The sequence below is a fragment of the Telopea speciosissima genome, chromosome 10, assembly GCF_018873765.1.
Source record: "Telopea speciosissima isolate NSW1024214 ecotype Mountain lineage chromosome 10, Tspe_v1, whole genome shotgun sequence".
Classification (NCBI taxonomy): domain Eukaryota; kingdom Viridiplantae; phylum Streptophyta; class Magnoliopsida; order Proteales; family Proteaceae; genus Telopea; species Telopea speciosissima.
The window spans coordinates 63,591,933-63,615,977 of record NC_057925.1 but is presented as its reverse complement, the minus strand read 5'-3'; the positions used below and the strand labels follow the sequence as shown (position 1 = coordinate 63,615,977).

Genomic DNA, 24,045 nt, shown 5'->3' with positions numbered 1-24,045 from the left:
CTATTCCAGTCTTTGAGCCCGATACGAAGATTCTTTATTTTCAAGAATAAAAATCGCTTGATAAAGTGTTTTTTGTGACTGTTTTTGGAAACATAAATCAAAATTTATGCTCCTTGGAAGACTTTTCTTGGAAACAAGCAAAACCCTTTTTTTTTTTTTAAAATTAACAAAGAATAAGTTTGGCACACTTTTCCAATTTAACAAAAGAGCATAGTGAATGAATATAGGAGTTTTTATTGGGCACACTTTTCCAATTTTCAGCCAAGAAATGACACAACATGTTCTGTCAAAAGTCTTTCAGAGAGCATAAATTTTGATTTATGTTACCAAAATCAGTCACAAAAAACACTTCGTTATTAAGCGATTTTTACGTGTTTTTCCGTTTCTCAGAATGGAAAAACACCAGAAATTGTTTCTCGTAAGGTTATCAAGCGGGCTCCAAGTGGGTCAAAAACGGTTTCTCAGCACAGAAAATGAAAAAACTGTTTTGCTCAGCACATAAGCAGAACAGAAACACCAGTAAGGTTATCAAGCGGGCACTAGGGTTCCAAGCATTTGGGTTTTGTTCGATTGAGGAGATAAGAAACACTTGACTGGGAGTTTGGGAAAGTGGGAATAGGGTAGGGCGAGGGTTTGTGAGTTGTGAGTTTTATTTCGTTTTGTTTTTTTGTTTTTAAATAATATTAAAAACTTAAAGTAAGTGTATTATACGTTCTTTTTCCTGGTAGGAAGCGTATTATACATTCACTATGAAAAAATTGAAAAAGAAATCAAACCAAATAACATCCCAATTCATAAATATAAATCACCCTATAAAATTGAAATAGAAATCATACCCAATCATCACTTAGGCCATATTTGGTATTATTTCTGTTTCAATTTTGGATTGATTTCATGAAATAGTCAACAAATAGATTTTTGGTCAAGAAATTGAAATTGTATTTCGTTGAAAATAGGTGTAATAATCAAACCAAACAATTTCCAAGATGGAAATCACCCCTTGAAATTGAAATAGAAATCATACCAAACCAGGCCTAAGTATGGAAAACGTCTCTTCGAAGACATCCGATAAAATAGTTCACAATTTCACATGCATCGAGCAACACAATAACACACTCAACACTAACGGACTCACAAAGAGAGAGAGAGAGAGAGAGAGAGAGAGAGAGAGAGAGTGTGTGTGTGTGCAAAAGCCGTTCATGTTTTTTGTTGTTCGCTTAGGTATAGTTCAGAAGTTAGTGTATTAAAAATAGTGTACCTAGTGCATGAGGCTCCCGTTGTTGCGGGGTATGAGGAGGGTCATAATGTACACAACCTTACCCGTGAGGCTGTGACCACTTGGTCACAAAATGGAGCAACCTTACCGTTGCACCAAGCCTCTCGCCTCGAACCCATGAGGTTGTGACCACTTTGGTCAGTCCTTCATGACGCTAGAGTTGGATTACTCATTACACTTTTGAGTGGATCAATCTTTGGCTTACCTGCGAGTAGGTCTGCTTCCAGATCGGTGAATAGGTCCGTTCAATCTCTTTCTGTCCAATCTCCGATGGTCTACGATCAACTCGACCACCGAGAGAGAGTGGTCGTATTTGCTTGTGTAATTAATCAATCTCTCGTTAGTTCTCTCCGTATTGTAGTTTAGTTTCATCGATTTACCGTCCTAGGGTTTTGCTTCCGGTCAGGAGGTTCTAAATCGACCGCAGTCGCAATTACGCTAATTCCATTTCAATTTTAGTCGATATTTAGGGTTTTCAATCAATTGTCATGGTTTGATTTAACTAAATACAAGCTCTGATTGACTCGGACAATTTATGCGTTATGAGTTACGACCCATTATCGTCATTTTTTTACCCTGACCTAGTCTACAGAGTTAGAGTCCAGAGTCTACAGAGTACAGACTCTACACGACTCTTGAGTCTTGACCAGGTTTTCCAAAAATTTTGACTCGATTCTTGGCGACTCGCCTAGTCAAAACTCGGTTTTCCAACTATGTTTAAATTTTAAAATACCCAGTATTTGTTTTGGATAAATTACTCCCCCCTCCCCTCGATTATGCACCCAATGACAAGTCCCTTATGTTTGTGATATTCCAAAAACACCCTCCTAACCACTATTTTTTATTTTTATTTTTGGCTTAATGGAGCAATGAACGGCTGAACCTCTTTCTCCTCCTAACCATATCAAAAGTTCAAAACCCTAAAAACATCTATAGAAACTGTAGTTTCTCCAGCTTGAGTAACGGTCACCGCTCACCACCACGGCTGTATCCACCACTACTGCCGCCACCATGGTTGTATCCACCACTACCGCCGCCCTCACGACATCCATAACCACTGCCGCCTCCATCTCCGTAGCCTCAGCCGCCACCGATGCTATAACAACCTCCACCACCACCCCTGGTCTGGGCCTGATTGACTCCTTGACGGTAATATTTCTACCATCAAGGTCCTGTCTGTTCATCCCTTCAATAGTGTCCCTCATCAATCTCACTTTTCTGATCTTCATAACCTGGTTTCCAGTAGTTAAAATGGAGAAAATCCGAAGAGCATCTCATGCTGGATCATGGTACACTGATTACTGTGAGTTATGCTAATTTTCACTTTCATTCTTCTTCTCTGTATCTTCAATTTCACAGGAATGTATTTTGGGTTTTTTATTCACTTCCTCACACTCTACTTCCAGAATTCAGATCAAGGGGGGAGAAGAAAGGACTCTCTCTCTCTCTCTCTCCCATAAACAGATCAGAGCTTTAAAGAGGGATGACACTTTCTGAAAGGTGAAAGCACTTCCAGAAGATCTCACTGGATTTTCCCCTCATGGGTTCTTTTGCAGGATCTTTTTAAATTAGGTTTAAGTATGAAAATCTTTCTGCAGTTTTGAGAATCCTCTTACCTTTAAATTAAACGTTCTGTCCTTTTCATTTCTCTATCTTTTCTTTGCCTTTAATTGATTGACCTCATTTCTTCACCAACCTTTCAGAAGTTGGAGAGAGAAAGCAGCAGCAGCAGCAACTACATAGCAATAACCATGGATTCTTGTAACAATGGTTTTTCCCTCTTCTTCCTCTGCTCTTCACAGTAAAGTGGTTATTCTAATCTTTTCCATGAAAATCTATCTTGCTTTTTATTTTGAATTTGGAGATGCTAGGTGGAGGGTTTTCAGATTTGTATTCAACTCATAGTTATCAAGGCGGCAAGGCGACCACGGCGTTTGAGGGCCTTCCTAAGCGCCTTGGCGATGGGGCGACCGCAAGGCGGCGCCTTGGTGAACAAAGCGTTCTAGTGTTCTGTTTTATTATATAACCATTTTATTTGGCACAAATAGCATATTAAAAATTATATAATTCTACTTCTTTGCCAAATAAATACTAAAGAGTCAAACCAATGCAAGATATTCATCAAAACATAAATTAACAAACTAAGTTCATCATATTATCATAGCAATAATGCAATATAGCATATGAAAATAATGAAATATAAATATCACAGAATCAAACAACATTATAAATTATTACATATAAAGAATAAAGGGTTGGTAAATTAGTACACTTACCTCTGTGATGCCAAATTGAGTGCCTAGGCAGCAGGCCCTAAGGTCATCCACTATATTTCTACTTATGTGACCCTATCAATCAATACTCAATAAAAGAAAACATAACATAACCTAAAATAGTAAAATGCCAAAATTAAGCAATCATTAAAGCTTAAACATTCAAATACTTAGAGTGAATAAAAGTCTAAAAAACAAAACCATCCAAAATCCAAAACAAATTGTTCAGTAAGTACTTCACAACTTCAAATTTCAATTCCAATTAAGCATATTTAAATCTTCTTGCTCCTGTTGTTTGTCCGCATCATTACTTTCTATACCAAAATCATCCTCAATATCTTCATCATCACACATATCTTGTTCATCCAACTCCAACCCAAACTCCAGTTCTTCATCTGAAGACTCCTCAACCCTCCCCCTAGCACGCCGTGAATAAGAAGAGGGAAGGGGTGGAACTGGAGCGGTTGATGGTCCAGACCTCCTCGCTCTATTGGCGCCATAAAGCGATGAAGATGCCCCAGTTACTGCTGATACAGTTCTTCAAGTGAGATCATCTCCGGGATGAACTAATTCATCATCTGATGCCCCAGTCATCCACTCACTACTCCAATCTAGCTCATCAAGTTCCAGTGGATCATAATTTTTGCTTTGTTCCTTTCTTTCTTGGAACCTTACTTGAAGACGGCGATTATACTGGATGTAGACAAGATCATTTAAACGTTGATGCTCTAACCTATTCCTCTTCTTGGTGTGAATCTGAAGAACAAATAAACAATATGAGAATATTAGTTTTTATTCTTTTAAGTCATTCTTTCATAAAACATTAAAACCACACAAAAAATAAAAATAAAAATATTATTAACTTAGTACTGAAATACTCAAGTACTTACAAACTCAAATATGCTCCAATTGCGCTCACAACCAGAAGATGAACAACAAAGACCAAGTAAGCGCCTTGCAAGCTTTGTAAGCTCAGGTGTAGAGTTTCTATGTTTTTCCCACCAAACGACTATAAATATATATAATATATATAAGAAAAAATATAGCTTAAATTAAAATCAACATACAATACAAAATACAAACAAGTAAAACAACTAAACAATATAAATTAAAAGAAAAAAAACTTATGAGGACTCAACTTGTCCCTTTGTCTAATCGCCATATCTTTTGCAAAAGATCCTCTAGTTCCAGTATAAGCAACAGATTGTTCACTGATCTTGTCTTGCAAGGTTGTATCAAGCACCATCCTTACAAGAACATCATTAAAGGCATCATTTGCTTTATGCATCAAGGAGTTGGCTAAAGATTCATCTGATTCCATCTCAATTGCTTTAAAGTACTTGCTTGGATTAAAGAGAAATGCAGCCAAATATATTGGTCGCTCCATCTGACTTGTCCAACGCCTATCAATAATCTTTACAATCTTCTTCCATTTCCTTTCTATGCCCTTAAAATTTGATATTATGTGCTTCTTTGCCTCTTCCATTGCAACATATACTTCAGGCAATGCAGGCCTCTCATCTCCATCTACTATACTCAATACTTGAAGAAGAGGCAATGATGCTCTCAAGCAATCCTGCACACCATTCCAGAAAGGTGTGGAAATAACTAATTCAACAATTTGCTTCCCTGCCTCTGTATGTGACAACTTAGATTGCTCTCAATGGTCAGAAAAAAATAATCTCCTCAAAGCATCCTTGTGCTTCAATAAACTCTGAAGTGTTGCAAATCTGGTTACTCCAACCCTTACCAAGTCTGCTCTTTTTGTTTGTACCCTCATAGCTTCAAGAAGGCGAGCATGCCTATAGATGAAGGTAGTAATTTTTCTTCCCTTCAGTATCACAGACTTGTATATTTTTATATTGCCTATCTCCTCCATCATAAGGTCTAGGCAATGAGCTGCACATGGAGTCCAATACAACTTCTTTCTTTTCCCCATTAGTAACCTTCCAACAACAACATAATTGGAAGCATTATCAGTGACCACTTGAACTACATTCTCCTCTCCAATCTCCTCAATCCTACTATAAAGGAGCTCAAATAACATTTTTGCATCTTGTATTTGACTTGATGCATCCACAGACCCCAAAAAAAAAGTCCCTTCCGTACAATTGACAAGAAAATTAATCAAGTGCCTTCCTTTCCTGTCGGTCCACCCATCAGACATGAGAGTGCACCCTTTCCTCCAAGAGATTTTATGTTTCTTTTTTATTTCATCAACTTTCTCCTTCTCAGACTTCAGTAGAGGAACCCTATAATCATGAAATGAAGGGGGCTTGAAACCTGGCCCATATTGTCCAATTGTCTCAACCAACTCCTCGAAGCTCCTTAGCTTCAATGCATTGAATGGAACGCCACTTTCAAAAGCCCACCTTGCAAAGTAAGAACGGAGTTTATCTCTTTCCTCCTCTGATCTCATACAGTTCTCCATTGTAGTCTGTTGGGGACCTTTACCGTGCCTCTCTGCAACAACCTCTTCAGGAGTCCGCCTCTTTACATGAGCATCCATGGGACCCCTTACTTGTTGTTTGACTGTCATTTGAATGACAACTTTATTTTTTTTTGAAGCTGTTCCAGAGCTTGGAATAAGGCTTGACTCCCCACCCCCCAAATCGGACTCTATATGCCTTTCTTCGGATCCTTCAACATGAAAATCTCCACCGCCAACATCCAAATTTTCCATCCTCCTCTTCTTGTTTTTCAAGATCGCTTCTCTCATCTCTTTTGCAATTTTGACAGTTGTCTTTGAGCACTTGGCTATATCTCCATAGCCACAAATCAAGTGTTGCTTCAATCTTTTTATTCCTCCTTTGGTATCCACCCCACAGAGGATACACTTGACACAATTTTTGTCTTCTAAATTAGGCCAGTATCCATACTTTCACCCCGGATCATTAGACTTGGCCTTTCTTTTCGGATCCTTGCTTGGATCAATCCCTGACCCCGCTGTACTTATATTTCAGCCCCACTACTACCATCAACATTGGCCATTGTACTCCACTACTCCCTTTGTCTGATGTTTAGTTGTCTACAATGACAAAAAATAGAAAAAAAATAAAAAATATAGAGAATTAAAGTGTATAAAAACTTAAAAAGTAAAGAAAAAAACAACTATGTTATAGAAAGTGTAATCACTAATCAAACTATCACATATTCACAATAGAATAAAATATTGAAGTGTTTGCTAGTCCAACCGAAGGCATATAGGAAGCTGGAATTTAGTAACACAGTAATACATTGCTGAAATTTGAAACTCTAAGCAAGTAAGCAGTGAAGCATAAAAAATGAAAAGAAAATCAGGAAAAAATGAAATTTGGAACTTGGAAGGAAAAATACTGATTACAGATTTATAATTAGACTAATGAGGAAGAGAATAAGTGAAGCACTGAGACTGGAAGAAAAAAAAAAAAGACATTTACTGGCTGGAAAATGCTGCTGGAATGGAAGACAATAGTGCCGGACGATGTACGAGGTTGCTGCTGCCAAAAGGAAGAAACACAGTCACAGAGAAGGTTAGAACTTAGAAGAACAGGGTTTAGAGTCTTTAGACTTTAGATTTTAGAAGAAGAAAAGAAAAAAAAATTGGCACCTCTTACCGTGGAATTGGAGATGTCGACTTGCCGTGGGGGTGGAGATTGAAGATGTCGTCGTTGGGGATGGAAGCTGGAGAAGAGGGACATGGAAGTGAATCAAGTGATGGAACAGCTGCAGCAATGCAGCATAAGAAAAAAAAAAAAAAAACAAAAAATAGAAGAGAAGAAGAAGAAAAGCTGAATGACTCACGGACTTACCTTTAATGGAGTTGTTGCCGGACGCCGGTGGAAGATGGATATGTCACCGGTGGAGGTTGAGGCTGGAGAAGAGAAGAAGAAGAAGAACAGTAGGGCCGCATGGGTTAGAACTTAGAAAGGGTTTAGGTTTTAGAAGGAAAAAAGAAAAAAAGAAAAAAAAAAGAACAATACTTACCGCTGGAGATCCTCGCCGAGTCGCCGGACGCCGGTGGACAATGGGCAGTTGGGCACTGAGGAGTGAGGTTTGAGTGTTCGATGGAGTCGAAGTCGAAGAGACAAAGACTCGAAGTTGCCGCTGCTTCTCTATTTTTCTTTCGCAGTCCTCAACTCTTCTTCTTTTTCGTGTTTTTCAACTTTTGGGGTCAATTGGTCAAATGGGTTTGGGGTTAAGTTGATTAGTTGAAATGTTGAATCGATTTAGGTGTTTTTGTTTTTTTCTTTTTCTTTTTGTAACATATGATTCCATGCTTCTCAGAGCATGGAACCAAAAGCATCACACCAATCAGATTATATCAATTAGAATATCTTCAATTACATTAAAAAATTAAAAAACAAAAATCTTTTTAAAAAAAAATACATATGGCGACCGCCCAGAAGCATAGGCGTCCTAAAGTGACCAAGGCGACGCCTTGCAGACCATGGCGCTCCATTTTGCGACATACGAAATGGCGTCCTATCGCCATGGGCTTGGAAAACCGCCTGGACGCCAAGGGCGACGCCTTGATAACTATGATTCAACTTGAAAGTTGAAAGGATGAAAAAGAATGGCAAACAAGGGATGCCGTTGGGACATATGGGATTTCTTCATTAAGATCGAGAGTTTTCTGGTTAGGGTGTTTTGGAGAGAGGTGAAAATTGTAGGCCTTTTACCTTGGGGTATGGATGAGCCAGTGAGGTATTTGGGTTCAGATTAATGGTGAGGACAAGAGTTTAGGAAACAGGACAAAAAGAAAAAGAAAATGTAAATCAATTTTTTAAGAACTTAGAGAAGATAGAGAATCCAAAATGAGGTTTTGATCAAGCTCTTATCCAGGTTTTACATGCACTCCATTATTCCCCTTGCTTTCCATTTATAGATGTAGCACACTAGCACCTATGTCATGTTTGTGGAAATGTATTAGAGTGAGATTTTCTTTCCATCCTATATCAGGAATTATTATGGTCAGAACTTTGCAATTGTGAAATCCTAGAGAGTGTATAATTGATACTGTGACCAAAAACTCTGATTTGATTAAACTGTAAAATTTGGGTCGGTGGGTGGGTGGGGGGGCGGGGAGGGAACTGATGGAATATCATGATAGTGACTTCATTATACATAATCAGGGCCAAGATCAGGGTCAAGATCAGGGCTAAGATCAGGGTCAAAATCAGGGCCAAGAGCAGGGTAAAAAACAGGGCCAACATCAGGGTTGGGTTGAGCCCGAGGCCTCAACCCGGACCTGACCCGACCCTGACTCAGGGCCAGACATTTCTGGCCCTAACCCGCCCTCAGGGCCAGAAATCTTTAGCCCAGGCCCTGTTCGGGCTCAGGGCGGGTTCGGGCCAACATGGCCAAACTTGCACCCCTACATGTATGACACCATAAGCTTGCATCAACAAATCTGCAGAAAGAGAGAGAGAGACAGAGAGGTGGTTTTTGCTGAGAGAAACTGTGATTTTTGCTTTCTCTCAGAGAGGAACAGCGAAACATTTCGTTCTTTTCGGGAGAGAGAAAGAGAGAGAGGAAAGAGGTATTTCAGGAAAAAAGGAAAAAGCTAAACACTCACGAGTCACACCTGGGTCTTATTTGCCATCTCTGTTCTCTCTCTCCCACTCTCTTTTTCTTCTGTCTTTGTGGGTTGGTTTATTTGTGGCATCTCTGTTTTTCTGCTTATCCTCTCCACTTCACACCTCGTCAGGTATTATCTTGAGATGGGTGTCCAAGATAAGACCGCTACCTATCTGATTCTTCTTGTTCTCAACTGAGCTTTTCTGGGTTAGGGAGAGTTTCTGATGTGGGAGAGAGGAGGCTCTCTTGGAGGAGAGAGCCTGCCTGAGAGGACGTGGAAGCGTCATTTCAGTGCTCGTAGAGAGTGCCCAAGGCTCTAGTTGTTACTTCCCCTTGTAGGTCTGTCAATCTTCCGTTGCTTTGCTTTGTTTGTTTGGCTTTTTTTCTGGGTTGGATATATATATGGCGCTCTCGATTAAGGAGTCTAAACAGATGGATTCCAGCAAGTGTGTTAGATATACGCCTGAGCAGGTTGAGGCTTTGGAGAGGGTTTACTCTGAATGCCCCAAGCCAAGCTCCATGGGAAGGCAACAACTGATTAGAGAGTGTCCTATACTCTCCAACATTGAGCCTAAACAGATCAAATTTTGGTTCTAGAATCGGAGGTAAGATGCAGAAATGCAGTGACAGTCTGACAGATGCAGTTATACTTGTTCTCTTCCTTCGTTTCATTGAATCCTGTTTTTTATTTTTTTTGGTTTGGATGGAAAGAAAATGCGATCTGGGGAGTTGGGTTTTGTGCTTCTCATTTTATTTCCTCCTTGGTGTCAAAATGTGTGCTCTTCTGGTGGGTTTGGGCTAGTTGGCTTATTTTTTCATTCATTTACAAGTGTTTGTTCTGAAGTTGGAGTGGAACAGAACGAGAAAATATTTGGGAGTTGTTGGAATGTGTTGTTACCTGGCTTTGTTATGGTCTTTTATTTCTCTTGAACGCAGAGCTGGTTTGTTTTCATTATTTTATAAAGTATTGGGATGCTATTTTTGATTCATTTAATAGAAGAAATCTTGATAAGAATTGTTGTCCATTATTCTGAGTGATTTCGGAAAAAGAAAAAGGAGAATGGGTTGGGGAGATGGAAAAGAAGTTGTTCTGATCTAAATGTTCTTGGTTATACATTCTTTTAAAATGTTTTTTTTTTCCTTTGTCTTTTATGGATTGTAGGTTCTCTTCTGTTCTCTTTAATGTTGGTGACTCTGAAAAATAAAAAATCATTTGTTTTGATTTTACTGTCATTCGGGTTCTTTTGGTTCAAAAGTTAGGATATTTGAGTCTGAACTTCACTTTGTTGAAGTTATGTTTCCGTCTGGATTTACTTCTGTTTTACTCATTCATTTGTTGGATTCTGTGATAAGAAAGAGATTTGGCCAGAACTTGTTTATGTATCGTTATTTTTCTTGTGAAGGAAATGATGATATTCGGTTATACTTTCTTATGTATATTTTAAGAAATTTTAGACTGCGTTTGGGTTTTCATGGGAATAAATGAAAGGGAATGGGAATCTTTCAACTTGCTTTAGCAGTAAGCTGTCTTGCTCTGCTGAAACCTAAAAGAAGAGCCTTATTTAGACGCATCTTAATTAATTGGTCCCTTTTTCTTTCCTAATGATAATTTCATTTTCGGTGACTATTTTTTTATGAAAAAAGTATATAGATCATGGTTGTCTCGAATATATTTAAATTTTTTCGAGGTTGGTGTGTATATTTTATATAGTTTTACTGGGTGGGAGGGGGGTTGTGTTTGTTAAATTGTTTATTTGTTGGGATTTTTTTCTTGGAAATGTGTGATTTGAGAAGAATTTTTTTTTTGTTGCTAATGCTTTGTAAGTCATGACTAGGAACAACTCTGAAATTTGTTAGGCCTTAATCATTCAGAATGGGAAGAAAAGGGAGAAGTGGAATTTTTTTTCTTAATATTCTTATTTTGCATATCCCATATTTTAAAATATCCCAAGAGGCAAATTTTGACTCCCATTTTGCTTGAATGTGGTTTCTATAAGTGAAGTTGGTCTATAGTTGTTTGACTTGGAGAATGGGAAGATAAGTGAGAAGTGGAATTTTTATTCTTATTTTTCTTATCTAAATATCCCATATATAATGGCCGAACCACTATATATCTTTGTGTTATTTGTGCATTTATCTTTTAATTTGTATTTCCACTATATATCTTTGTGTTATTTGTGCATTTATCTTTTAATTTGTATTTATAACACTTTTCCGCAAAAGATATCATTATCCACTTGCATGATTGTATCACCTATTCACCCCTCCTCAAGGTGAATTCCCAGAATAAACCAATAAGGCATCCCAAACATCCCTTTTGAAAGAATGATGCCTCATAAGTCATTTTAGCAAAGATTGGGCACCTTAGGTGTACTTTACCCAAAATAAAAAATAAAGAAGAAAGGGAAAATTACATGCCCCTGAACCACTATATATCTTTGTGTTATTTGTGCATTTATCTTTTAATTTGTATTTATAACACTTTTCCGCAAAAGATATCATTGTCCACTTGTGTCACCTATTCACCCCCCCTCTAGGTGAATTCATAGACTAAACCAATAAGGCATCCCAAACGTCCCTTTTGAAAGAATGAATACCTCATAAGTCATTTTAGCAAAGATTGGGCACCTTACGTGTACTTTACCCAAAATAAAAAATAAAGAAGAAAGGAAAATTACATGCCTCTCCCTTGTATTATGGCCTAATTACACCTTCCTCCCCTACATTTTCCCCAATTACACTCTGAGCCCCTTTAGTTTGCAAAAAAATTACTATTACACCTTTGTCATTAGTGCCCGTCTATTAAGTGGTGATGTGACTTAGTAACATTTTTCATAATCCCCAAACTAACCTTCGGTCCTTGCGAGATGACCCTTTTACCCTTCTTTTTCTTCTTCTTCTTTTCCTTTCAACTCTGCCCCCACCCTGCTCCTGCAACCTTTTGATAAAAAATGATTCTTCGTCTTTCTTCTTCTTCTTCTACCTCTTCCTCCTCCTCCTCACCCACCCCCATCCCTCTGCAATCCCGCCCCTTTCCTGCAACTCTTGCCTCTTCCACTAGGACATCAGCAAATATAGAGTGCTGCTAACATATTTAAACACATTGGGCTTTCCCTAACTCTTTGCCTTTACTACTGCTGACATCTGTTTCAGAAATTCCGACTGTGCAACATATAGAAAAGGCTCCATGCCAAGCCATTACACAAATAGTACTTTTCTTGCAAACAAACAAAAAGATCGAAATCTCTTTTCAAGTTAGCAATATATACACACAGTAACACAGATAATCCTTCGATAACGGACCAGATTCAAAGATGGAAGGATCCATCTGTTGGGAACAGATGCCAAGTGGCTTATTAATATCCAGAGCTATTTCAAATTTGGATAGATATCCAAAACGTTCTTCTCCTCCCTCATTCTCAAAGTTGATATTGCAAAGAATCTGTTTTACTGCAGGAAACAGATTTCTCTGCTACTGGCTTTTCTTTTTCTCAAAAGGCTTTCAGGCATCGATCTTGGCTTCGTTTGTGCAATACGCAGCCAAGATAATCAACAAGTTTGGGCTTCATTGTATCCTGGGAGACAATTCGTCTGCAACCTATTTGCATCTGGAAGTAGGGACGAATTTCTTCTTAAGGAAAGCGACTCTATAACGCGCCTTGAAGATTCAAGCCAACTCCTGTTTCAACAAATATACTATCTTCTACCAATGCTTATGATGAGTACATAAGATCAGTGCTCGGTGTTGATGGTGGAAGCTGTATGATGGCAACCACATACCATTTGGACCGTTCTGTGCAATGGGAGCCTCCCCAAGAGAATTGGGTGAAAGTGAACTATGATGCTAGTCTAAAACAAAATTTAGATTCTGGTGGTTTGGGGTTGATCTATAGGAATCATCATGGTGATATTTTGCTTGCTTTGTCTATGCCTTAAAATTATCATACAACTATTAAAGGTGAGGCATTGGCTATACGATCAACGTTATTGGAAGGGATTTTTGAAGGATATAGTCGTTTGATGGTGGAATCGGACCAACAAACTATTGTGAATTATCTCTAACACAGTGATGCTTCTCCTCCTTTAACTCTCAAACCTATTTTGGATGATGTTCATCATTTATCATCATTTTTTACTGATTGTAATTTTTCTTTTATTCTAAGGGAGCAAGGCTTGGCTGACTCCCTGGCAAGGAAGGCATTGTCGGTTGTGTGTACGACAGTCAATATGACCTGTTTCTGATCCATGGTCAATTGAGTTAGTTTCCTCCATCCATGTGTAATACACGATAGTATCAATAATGTGCCTATTGCTACCAAAAAAAAAAACAACAAATCTTTCCTTCCTAACAAGCTTGATCAAACAACCTTTTTTACCAAAGTATATGAACTTTAAAATTTGAACCCACAAAGATGTTGGGTTAACTAGGAGCCTCCAACATAATTTAAGAACTAATCTTAGAAGACCGAAACCATGGTTTCAAGAATTGAGAATTGGATCAATGAATCAGCCAATTTGTATCAAAATTGACACAGATCCCGATTTCTATCGACCCTAATCCTTAGTGCTTGAATCGGAATCAGATCGACCTCGATTCCTAGTCATTTCTTCATATGCCAACCTGAATGGTACCAATTCTTGAGCCGATTTTCCAGATTCCAAAACTGATCCCATTGTCACCTCCAAATAGCCTAGAATCTGCTGGATCGAACCGATTCAATCCGAATCAGAATCGGCTCTTACTAATTCGGAGGCCAATACTGTTTTTTAAAACCCTGACCGAAACCCCCAAACCCCCATGAGATATATTTTTTTTTTGGTGAATAAAAAATTATATTACCAAAGCCCAAGGGGGCGAAAAGGAGAAGAGAACCGAAAAAAAGGGGGGGGGAATGTACAAAAAGGGGAACATGGGGGCGGGGGGGGGGTAGAGCAGATCCCAGGCCCAACTAAGTGGGGGAGAGGGATCTTAAAAGAGCACTATCTAAACCCCAGGACACAACAATATGCCTGTTCCTTGGGGAGTCCAAAACAGCCTTGGTAGGAAGAAAAGTAAGCTTAGTGGAGACATCTCAGAAGATGGCTTTCCAAATCAAGTCAAAAGAGCGAGATTTGGAGGTCCATCTCCTAAGGTTCCTCTCTATCCAAATGTGGTAAAGAGAAGCGCAAAACACGAGCTTGCCAATAGTGTCACAGATCGAGCATCCAGGTAAGTCATGACCAGCCAAAGCCACTCTCGAGCAAAAGGGAGATGTCTCCTACTGCGAGGCCAGATAAACGAAAGGGATTTTTTCCAAATGGTAGAGGTAAAGGGGCAAGCAAAAAAAAGGTGGTCAATGTCTTCTGAACCATTCCAACAGAAGATGCACCCCATGAGATTTATACGGACCAACTATGCCTCATTCTCCATTTCCATCTCTTCTATGATGTATAATAACTGAGGCAGCAGGTTTTGTTTCAGGCATGGTGGAGCAGCAGGTTGCTTCCGGCTTTGGCGAAGCAGCAGGAGGTTCCTGCTTCTGTGCCCGTAAGTTCTCTGCTTCTCTTCTGCACAGCATATCTATCCCTCCCTCTTCTTTCCTATATCTCTCGGTATGTTTCCCTCCATCTTCTCTCTGTACTGTTTCCTCTCCCCTCTATCTCTATGCGATTAGGGTTTCCCACTGAAAACCCTAGAAATGGAGTATGTGCCACCATGCCTAATTTTTTTCTTCAATTTTTATTTACATTGTTCACTGATGACGATCCGCTAAGTCCCTTCGCTTACAACTCTCACCACCTGATTTTCTGTGATTTTCCTATTTTACCCCATCTTTCACGGTTCCACCAATCCACTTTGGTCTTCTCTGTTTCTTAGGTGTGAACAAGCCACCCCTTTGGCTTAGAATCTGAGATTTTGCTTGTTTTCTTGAGCTTATCAACGTGTGACTCAATGGTATTTGTCTTTGGGTGATCATGGTACTCTGTTGGATTGGTTGGTTATGGGTGTTAGGGGTGGTGGGTAAGGAGAAAGACAGCTTTTTGTCTCATGTGGATGTATATATTTCGATTGATTCTTTGTTTTGGGCCTGTGAAAGTGTTAGCTGTTCTTCGTTTGCAGAGTTGAGTCTGCTTTAGCTTTGTGCCTCATCCGTCAAAGGTGGTTGATTGGTGGGGTTGACTCGTATTTTGAAGGTGGGGAATTCTTTCATATGATGGGTTTTGGTCTATGTATCACTTCTGATTTTAGATTGTAGTTTAGGGGTTTCATGCCTTCAAGGAGTTTTCGTTTAACTTGTTTGTGTGCCATAGGTAAGCAGTGGTGCAGGTGAGTTCTTCTCTCGATCTTGCTCTCTCTGCAACTCTCTCTCTCTCTCTCTCTCTGTTTCTCGCGAGATGTAAACTAAGTTTTCGATTTTCAGAGTTCTCTCTCTCGCTCTTAGATTTCAACACCCAAACCAACTCCCAGATCTGCTGACTCTCTAATGGTGACCACTACCTCTCCTGTTTTTTACGAACTCCTGAGATCCGAGCATCAGCTTCTTCCGATTGCGGAATACCTGAAAACAGTTGTCTGAAATGCTCGCCTCGCTCCAATCGGTAGTATCGCTGCTATTCCGGTGAGGTAGGTTAACCCTTTTTTTCCCTTCAAATCCGTCTTCCTTCCTCACTCTCCCGCACATTTCCCCCCCCCCCCCCCCCAAAAAAAAAAAAATCTTTCTCTCTATCACACTGTCCACAACTCCCGCACAACCCCACTGTTGGGGAGCCTGCCCTATATTAAAAGTTGCACCCTGTTCAGGTCAATGGATGTTACATTTGAAAATTTGATTATCTTCAACTTCTATTATTTTATGATTCAAGATTGGTTCGAAATTAGCAGCTATTGCGTTGCTTTTCTGAAATTATATTTAAAAGTTTATTTGTATCATTGTTACCCAATGTTCTTGTTTCTTTTTAATCTTTGAGCAGAGAAGTTGTGATCTTCAATTGTACTTTTAAGATATTCCATTGTAAACTTTAACATAGATGTTATCAAGTACTTATTTTCTCTCAAGTCTTTCCATATTGAATTGTTCAGACTGTGGTGTAGATTTCTAACTAAGGAATTTAGAATTTTAGATCCTCGATACTATTTAATGGGGCTGATGCAGATCCTAGCCTCCTCGAATTGAAGAAGCCAACCTAAGCCTAGGGTTTCAGTAGGAGCCTTAGTTTAGTTTATTTTAGTTCTATACTTAGTTTTTATTTTGTGTTTTTAATTGAACCAGTTTAAATTGGTTGCATCCAATTGGTTCAATTGGTCTAATTTAAGTGAAGTGATCCTATTGGCTAAGAGGTTCTTATATCCTATTGGCTAGTAGGGAATCTTCTTTTATTTTAAATAGTTTAAGTTGTTTTTAAGTCATTAGGGTCAATTGAGTCTTCTTATGCTTTTTGAATTGTTTTAAATCACTTAATTGTACTTCTCCATGGTTTTGGATGGAGGTTAGAGTTGTATTAGTCCTAGGAATTAGGCCTTTGGCCTTTTATTTAATAAGAGATCGTGGGAGAGGCTCCCCCACCTATTATGCTTTGAAAAATCGTCTCTTTATGCTGCTGCCATGAATGCTGCTGCTTGCTCTTTGAGAGTGTTCCTTGTGGGTAATATCAAGGAGCCCTTGTGAGTCATATCAAGGGTGAGGGCTGGTGGATTCCGGCGACTCCTTGAATCTTGTAGATTTGGAGGTCCTTTTCTTCTACAAGCTGATTCTACTTGCTGTTTTCAGATCCCCTGCAAAACAAGTAAAGTCATTTATTTTTCCTGCAACTACCTTGCTGTTTCTCACCTTCTAACCTAGACCTACACTCTCCCAATCAATTCTCATAAACCCTAATTATTCTTAAACCAGTCCAGCCTTCATCCTTCATTAATTTTCATCCAAAATCTGACCACAACCCCCTCACAGCAGACCCTCCACTCGACTGCCATCTCAGTCCCAACTTACAACTCTAAACCCTAATCCCCTCATCCTTCTAAAACCCCAAAACCCTAGGATTCCCAGATCAGTCACTTCTGCCCATCAATTCCCCTCCATATTCTGATCGCGTGTTCTTCCCCCTCATTGGAAAACTCGACCAGAACCTGAGTCCAAACTTCCATCTTAAAACCCTAGTTTCAGCCTAGAAACTAAAACCTAAAAACCCGAAACCCTAACCCTAAATCTGCAGAATTATAAAACCTAACCAAATCCTCTTTTTTTTTTTTATATCAAAATAATCCCCTAGATCTGCTGATCATTACCATGTATCACATTCATCCCTAACCCTAGTCTAAACCCTAAATTTGCCCTAAACAGCCTCAAACTGCCCAGCCAAACCAGCAGCCTTGTTTGGTGATCCTATTACCCTGGTTCCTAGTGGGATTACTCCTACCTAGGACTTCATAAGGGCTGCTGCATTTAATTGATCTTTGTTGTATGGACTTCCTTGGACATTGAACGCAGAAAGATAATGAATTTGTACTGTAGGTATTTTCTTTCTTTCACCAAGTCTGTAGTGCAATTCACCCACTTCCAGCCAAAATTGCTTGCTTGATTTTGGTGTTTGGATTGTCCGATTGTGAAAGAGGGTCTCTCTATGACAGGTGAATCCATTTTATCTTGTATTCCCAAAGCTTAAATTAAGTTTTAGGTTGTTGAAGTTGTAATTTCAGTTTAAAAAACTATAATTTGACATATTTTTATAATTACATTGGTTATGTTAATGAGATATTTTAATTTATGCTAAGGTTGGTAAGAGAAAAGGATTTGACAAGTATTTTTTTGGTATAATTAGATGGAAATGTCATTATTGTAATCAAATTTGGAAGAACAGGTTTTACCAAATGACATTTTGTTCTAATATTGTTCTGAAACAGTTCTAGAACGTATTTGTCAAACAGTCATATACATACACAGAATGCTGTTCTAGACCAGAAACGGGAAAGAACGTTTCTGGTCAAGAATGGGTGTTCTTTACGAAGACCGTTACCAAACGCTGCCTAGAAGAATCAAAGGGGTTCTTGGTTTCTGGTTTGGAGAGGGGTTTGGGTTTTGTTTGATATCAGGGGATAGGGTTTCAGTGGAGGATGGGATGAAGTAGAGTTTCAGTGGTTCAAAGTCTTTTTTTATTGTGGGGGGGGGGTCGTTGTCACAAAGAGGGAAGAAGAAGGGGATAAGAGGTTGCTGTCGGAGTCGGAAGGGGCTTAGGGAGATGGAGGGCTGTGCTGTCACAGTGGTTCTGGATTTATTTATATCGCAGTTCTCGGCAGGGGAACAGAAATAGGATTAATGGGAAGGGAATGAGAGAGGTTGACGGGGGAAGGAGATGGATCCTTCTACTCTGACACCAATTTGGTGGAGGGGCGGTTGGGAGAGGGGAAATCGCAAAAGAAGAGGGTTGGAAGTCGCACATGCACACAACCATGCAGGTTTTCCAAACTCAACTTTTCACTTCATTCTCAAATTTGTAATTTCATCCTAATACAAGCTATTTAAAAGAAGAAACCCAAATAGTAATGGAAACCTATTAAACTTGAAGACAATCTTTAACAAGGAACAACAACAACAACAACAACAAACTCAGCCTTATCCCAATTTAATGGGGTCAGCTACGGATCCAAACAAAACAAAATACGGAAAACAGAGGTCTAAACAAAAATGGGGATGAAGAGATGGGGAAAAGAGGGATGTGGGATGAGAAGAGAAATGCAAAATGGAAAATGACAAATGAAAGAAAATAAAAGAAAAATGTAAGAGTCAAGTAAGAGGAACGAGGTAAAGCCCAGTAAGTCAGGAGAATCTCAGCTAAATAGGGTCTACTAAATGGATCCTTGCCCTCTAATAGGCTTTGTCCGAGATCATACTTGGTACAAGACCTAGACTATGCATGTCCTTCCTCACAACTTCTCCTATGGTCATTTTAGGCCTGTCCCTAGCTCTTTTAACTCCTTCAATCGAGATCATATCACTCCTCCTTACGGGGGCGTCCCTAGGCCTCCAAGAACAATTGGGAAACCAAATATCCTACCTACCTAAACTTCTGAAATTAAAAGATTGCATATTTCCTAAAGAAAATAAATAAATAATTATCCAACTAGACTAAAAACCCAGATTTGGACCCAGTTCATCTTCGTCTGGGTTCCCAATCGAGTTTGGGTCAGTCCAAGGTAGTGAACCTGCATCAAGATCTGAGCTTGAGCTCCTGCCCACCAAATTTGTTTTTCAAATTTATGTTCCTTTTTCTCATGTCTTGGTCTGAGTTGCACCCCTCTGACCCTTCAAATTCATTTCTCACCACTTTGAACTTAATGAATAAATGATAATGTTGAATCAGTCCAGCTTTGATGGTCACATTTTCTTGGTCTTCGATCATTAGGGAACCCTTAATTTTCATTTGTGGGTTGTATCAATGATTCTACGAATGATGACTTCTTATTATATCTTTATTGTTTTTTAGTAAAACTACAATTTCTGCGTTACTTTTAAAATTGTTGTCATGCTACTGATGGTTTCAGAGTGTCTTGTAAGTCAACAAGTTTGGTAAAATAATCTCAAATAGGTCAAAATCTACCCTTGATCAACACCAGCACGTGGAAATATCTCAAAATTTCTAAATTACCTTAGCTCTCTAATTTTAAAAGATTATTCCAAAAGTAAGATCTTTGGTCCTGTGACATAGGACTAGTACATTGTTCTAGGGGTACCCTTTTTAGGAACTCATCTACGTTAATGTCAGGACCCAACTAGCCAGAGATTGTTCAAGATGAAACTTAGTCCGATAATGTGATCAAAACTGTTGTTCTTTATAGTGTCTAAAAGACAATATTTATAAATAGGTATAATTTTTAGCAAAACATAAAAAATGGTGTCTGCATGAGATGGTAGAAAATAATTTAATCATATTGATGTCTAACCCATGCAAATTTTTAGGTTTTTTAAGGATGGGTGGTTCATTAATTGGGAGATGCTTCTACTGGTTATCATTACCTTACAGTGGATGCTTACTTATTTGAGACTGTCACTGAACTGCAAAATTAGTTGTTATTTTAAAAATACCACTGACCAATGTGATACCCAAAAAAAGAAATAAATATCAAATTCTACCGCAAGACATGTTTTGAACATAGTTCAAAAACTCGTCTCGACTCGGTGTCTCGACCAGGTCGAGGCGACCGAGGCGAGTTTGTGCATTTTTTTTTTTTTGGTTTCGGTATGATATGTCGGTGGACAAATGGCCTCAGTTGGCTCCGAAACTTTGAGGGAAGCTTGTTTTAGGTTTAATAAACAAATTTAAATTTTCAAATTGTAAAAAAAAGAACACTCAATTTGGTGTTTTAGATTCACATCCTTGGTTGGCAGTAAACGTTGAACCCTTAATGTAAAATTGCCTATTCTACACATTGTTTGAGTACTATGAGACATAATTGGCAAGTAAAACAAGTAACTTATGCAATAATGAATGAAGACACATAATGTTGAATAAGTATTTAAAAAATAGTTAAAGACTTAAAGTTTCTACTACAAACTCCTCCACGTGAAGTGTTCAAAATGCATATTACATAGACACCCATCAGTGAATACATTAGTCATAGACACCCTACTTCACTAGTCTTCCATGTCCCAACTCCCAACAATACAATCGATCTCTTTGTAGTGATGTGGCAACCCCCAGTAGTGTATCCTAGTTGTATTGAGTGATGATGTGGCCAAAAAGTCAAGATACAAGGTTTTCCTCCTTCTGTAGACAAAAAAACCCCTTCTCTGTTGAGTTACTTCGAAATTTCAAATTGTGTTCTTGAGTTGGTGCTTTTTTATAATGTGGAATATAAGTATATAACAGTTTTCTAAAATTTCGGTGAGACAGTATAAACTACCGAAATCTCGCTGAAATTTCGGTCGAGATATTCGAGTGTGTGCATATTATGTGTCTCATATGTAAACTCGTCTCGAGTAGCTCGAGATTTTCGAGTTTTCCGAGATCACGCCGAGATCTGGGCAAGTTTAAAACTATGGTTCTGAATTAGTGAATGCCAAAAGAAAGGATAAACAAATAAAAAAGATAGTGTTTAAAAAATAACAAACTCAAGAGTCCTCAGTTGTGAAACCCTTAGAAGTTGTCAACTAGTTGCACCAATTGACTCTACCCAAGCTGTTGAGAAGTCATTCCTAGAGTCAACTTCCTGGTAGCACCACTGTTATGCATGAGGTTAGTCTATCCCTCAAAATGCCTATGTATTGCTTGGGGATGCTTTGATAACCCTATCATAATGTTGATCTTAAAAATAATGCCCTAATAGTTTTCCCCCATTCCCCCAGGTCCCCCCACCCCAACATTCAAAACAAAAAAAAAGTGAACAACGAATTAATTAGAATCAAGCACAGAAAAAGATTACACAAGCAAAACCAAAGGCCAAACCAGTGAAATCCCACAGACAATGGGATAAGGGACATGATGAAGCATAGCCTAATTTATAGCTGTTTTTTAGGCTGAACTATGAGGAAAGGTGGTGGGTAAGTTGATAGAAGAAGAAGAGGTAGAGAGGGAGACTACCAATTAGGAGAGAGGATACTTCCCCACCAGTGGCAATAAGATTTATAACAACTTAACAATACCTGTGAATCATAGTTGTCAAGCGTTGCCTAGGCGTCCAGGCGCCTTGGTCGTCTAGTTGGTGTCGCCTTGACTTTGGACCCTCTCCAATGCCTTGGGTTGCCTGGACGCCGTGACAACTATGAACAATAGTCAAGATTACAAGTATACACTTGGTTTATGTACACCCTCATGGCCTCATCACATAAACCAGAAACAATAACATATAAAGTGTAAAATACCCCTATGGTAGACAATAACTAATAAACAATAACCATAGCTAATAAACACTAATAACCAGAAACTTTAAAATAATATTCTGGACATTCCTCCTTAAGCTGGAGCATATATATTTCCTATGCTCTAGCTTGGAGCAACTAAAACAAGAATAACCATCAGATCTAGACTTGAACAGATATCAACCATCGTAGAAGCCAGTGGAAAGCAAACAACAGATTCACAGGAAAATTTTCTTCCAGTCGCAGCCCCAAAAAATGAACCGCAATAAATAGAAACCTCCAATCACAACACCACATAAACATATTAGCCGCCAGTAATAGCAACACAAAAAAACCTTCATGAAGAAGAAATCCAGATAGCAATATAAGGCTATAAGCGGCATAACATATCAGCCGAAGGACAGAAATCAACAACAGTACAAGATGAACAAATCATCGCTGTAGGCTAGAAAACATCAACAACAACAGCAAAAGCCCAGAAAATAGCAGCAATGGAAGATTAACAAATCATCTCTGTGGGCCAGAAATCTGAAATCTTCAACTAGAAGAACTTCAGACAAATTGAAGGGAAAAATCTTCGACAAGAACTCCAGACATATAAGATATTTTCAATAGAAAGTAATACACAATAACAAATCTTCAGTGAGAAGACATAATCTTTTAATAAGAAGACAAACATATAATCTTCAATAAGAAGATAGGCAAACAATCTTCAAAGGCAAGGCAAGTAATCTTCATAAAAGAATTGGCTGATAGGAAATAATCTTCATAACTCCCGTCATAACAATACTCCCCCTCATGTGTAGCACTACTCGTGGACAAATAATGAAGGTGATGCAGATTCATCATCAAATAGGGCTTGTTTCATTGGGAATAAGTGTAGGGTTGGGATATATATATGTTGGGCCTTTGTTCCCAAGGGTTTTCTATGTATTAGGCCACTTTAGTGGGCCTGAAATAGGGGTATATAGGTTGCATACGGGATTAGCCCAATACTTAGTTTTTATTGTGTGTTTTTAATTGAACCGGTTTAAATTGGTTGCATCCAATTGGTTCAATTGGTTTAATTTAAGTGAAGTGATCCTATTGGCTAAAAGGTTCTTATATCCTATTGGCTACTAGGGAATCTTCTTTATTTTAAGTAGTTTAAGTTGTTTTTAAGTCATTAGGACTCTATTTTGAGTCTATTTGAGTTTCCTAGTCAGTTTAAGTTGCCTAATAGGTTAGGGATAAGGTTAGGCCATTCCTTTTTAGTGTCTAAGTCTATTTTTGAGTCTTCTATATAAGTTTGTAAGGGAGGCCAGCATTACACACGAATTTGATTAATGAAAAAGCTTTTGTTTGCTGCCATAGCTACTGCTCTGCTCTGTTGAGTGAACCTTGTGAGTAATATCAAGGCTACCTTGTGGGTAATATCAAGGTGAAGGGATTGGTGGACTCCGATCGACTCCTTGCATCTTGTAGATCGGGAGGTCCTTCTTCTAGTTCTTCAAAGCTGCTACCATTGAAGATTTAATCTTTCAAGTAAGTAGTTTATTAATTCAGCATTTAACCTTCTTCTTCTAATCCTCTAACCTAAGCTCCATCTACTCCTATTATCACCCCTTCCATTAATCCATAGATCCATTAGAACCCTAAAACCCTAAATCCAATTCTGCCCTAAATTGCAGAAATTTGTAACTCATCCAAACCCTAACTTCTTCATACCAAAATAACCCCCTAGACCTGCCCATTAATACCCTATAAACCTCTTTCCTAAAATCTGCCCCTAAACCCTAGATCTCACAAACAGTCCATTTTCATAAGGCCTCTAACCCGAAACCTTAGATTTCCAACTTCATCCAAATTGATCCAAACCTACACCAATAGACACATAAAATTCTGCACATCATTACCAAATAAAACCCTAAGTCGAAACCCTAACCATAACCCTAATTCTGCCCTAATTAGCCTAAGCTGTCCCAATCGGCCAGCCTTGTTAAGAGATCCTATTACCCTGGTTCCTAGTGGGATTACTCCTACCTAGGACTACATAAGAAGGGTTGTAAACAAAGAGAACCTGTTCGGAGCCAATATCGCCAATATAAATTTGTTAGGTCACAACAGA

At 38.7% G+C, this 24,045-nt stretch overlaps 1 protein-coding gene across 1 annotated transcript; it reads right to left on the bottom strand.

Annotated features, from left to right (window-relative positions):
- Positions 1 to 4,087: 4,087 nt before the first annotated feature.
- On the bottom strand, positions 4,088 to 6,268 carry LOC122643875. Its single transcript, XM_043837446.1, has 4 exons — positions 5,300 to 6,268; positions 4,689 to 5,125; positions 4,440 to 4,536; positions 4,088 to 4,305 (listed from the first exon to the last, which is right to left on the bottom strand). The coding sequence occupies exons 1-4, from the start codon at positions 6,266 to 6,268 to the stop codon at positions 4,090 to 4,092; spliced, it is 1,719 nt and encodes a 572-aa protein (XP_043693381.1). The 3' UTR covers positions 4,088 to 4,089.
- Positions 6,269 to 24,045: the final 17,777 nt, after the last annotated feature.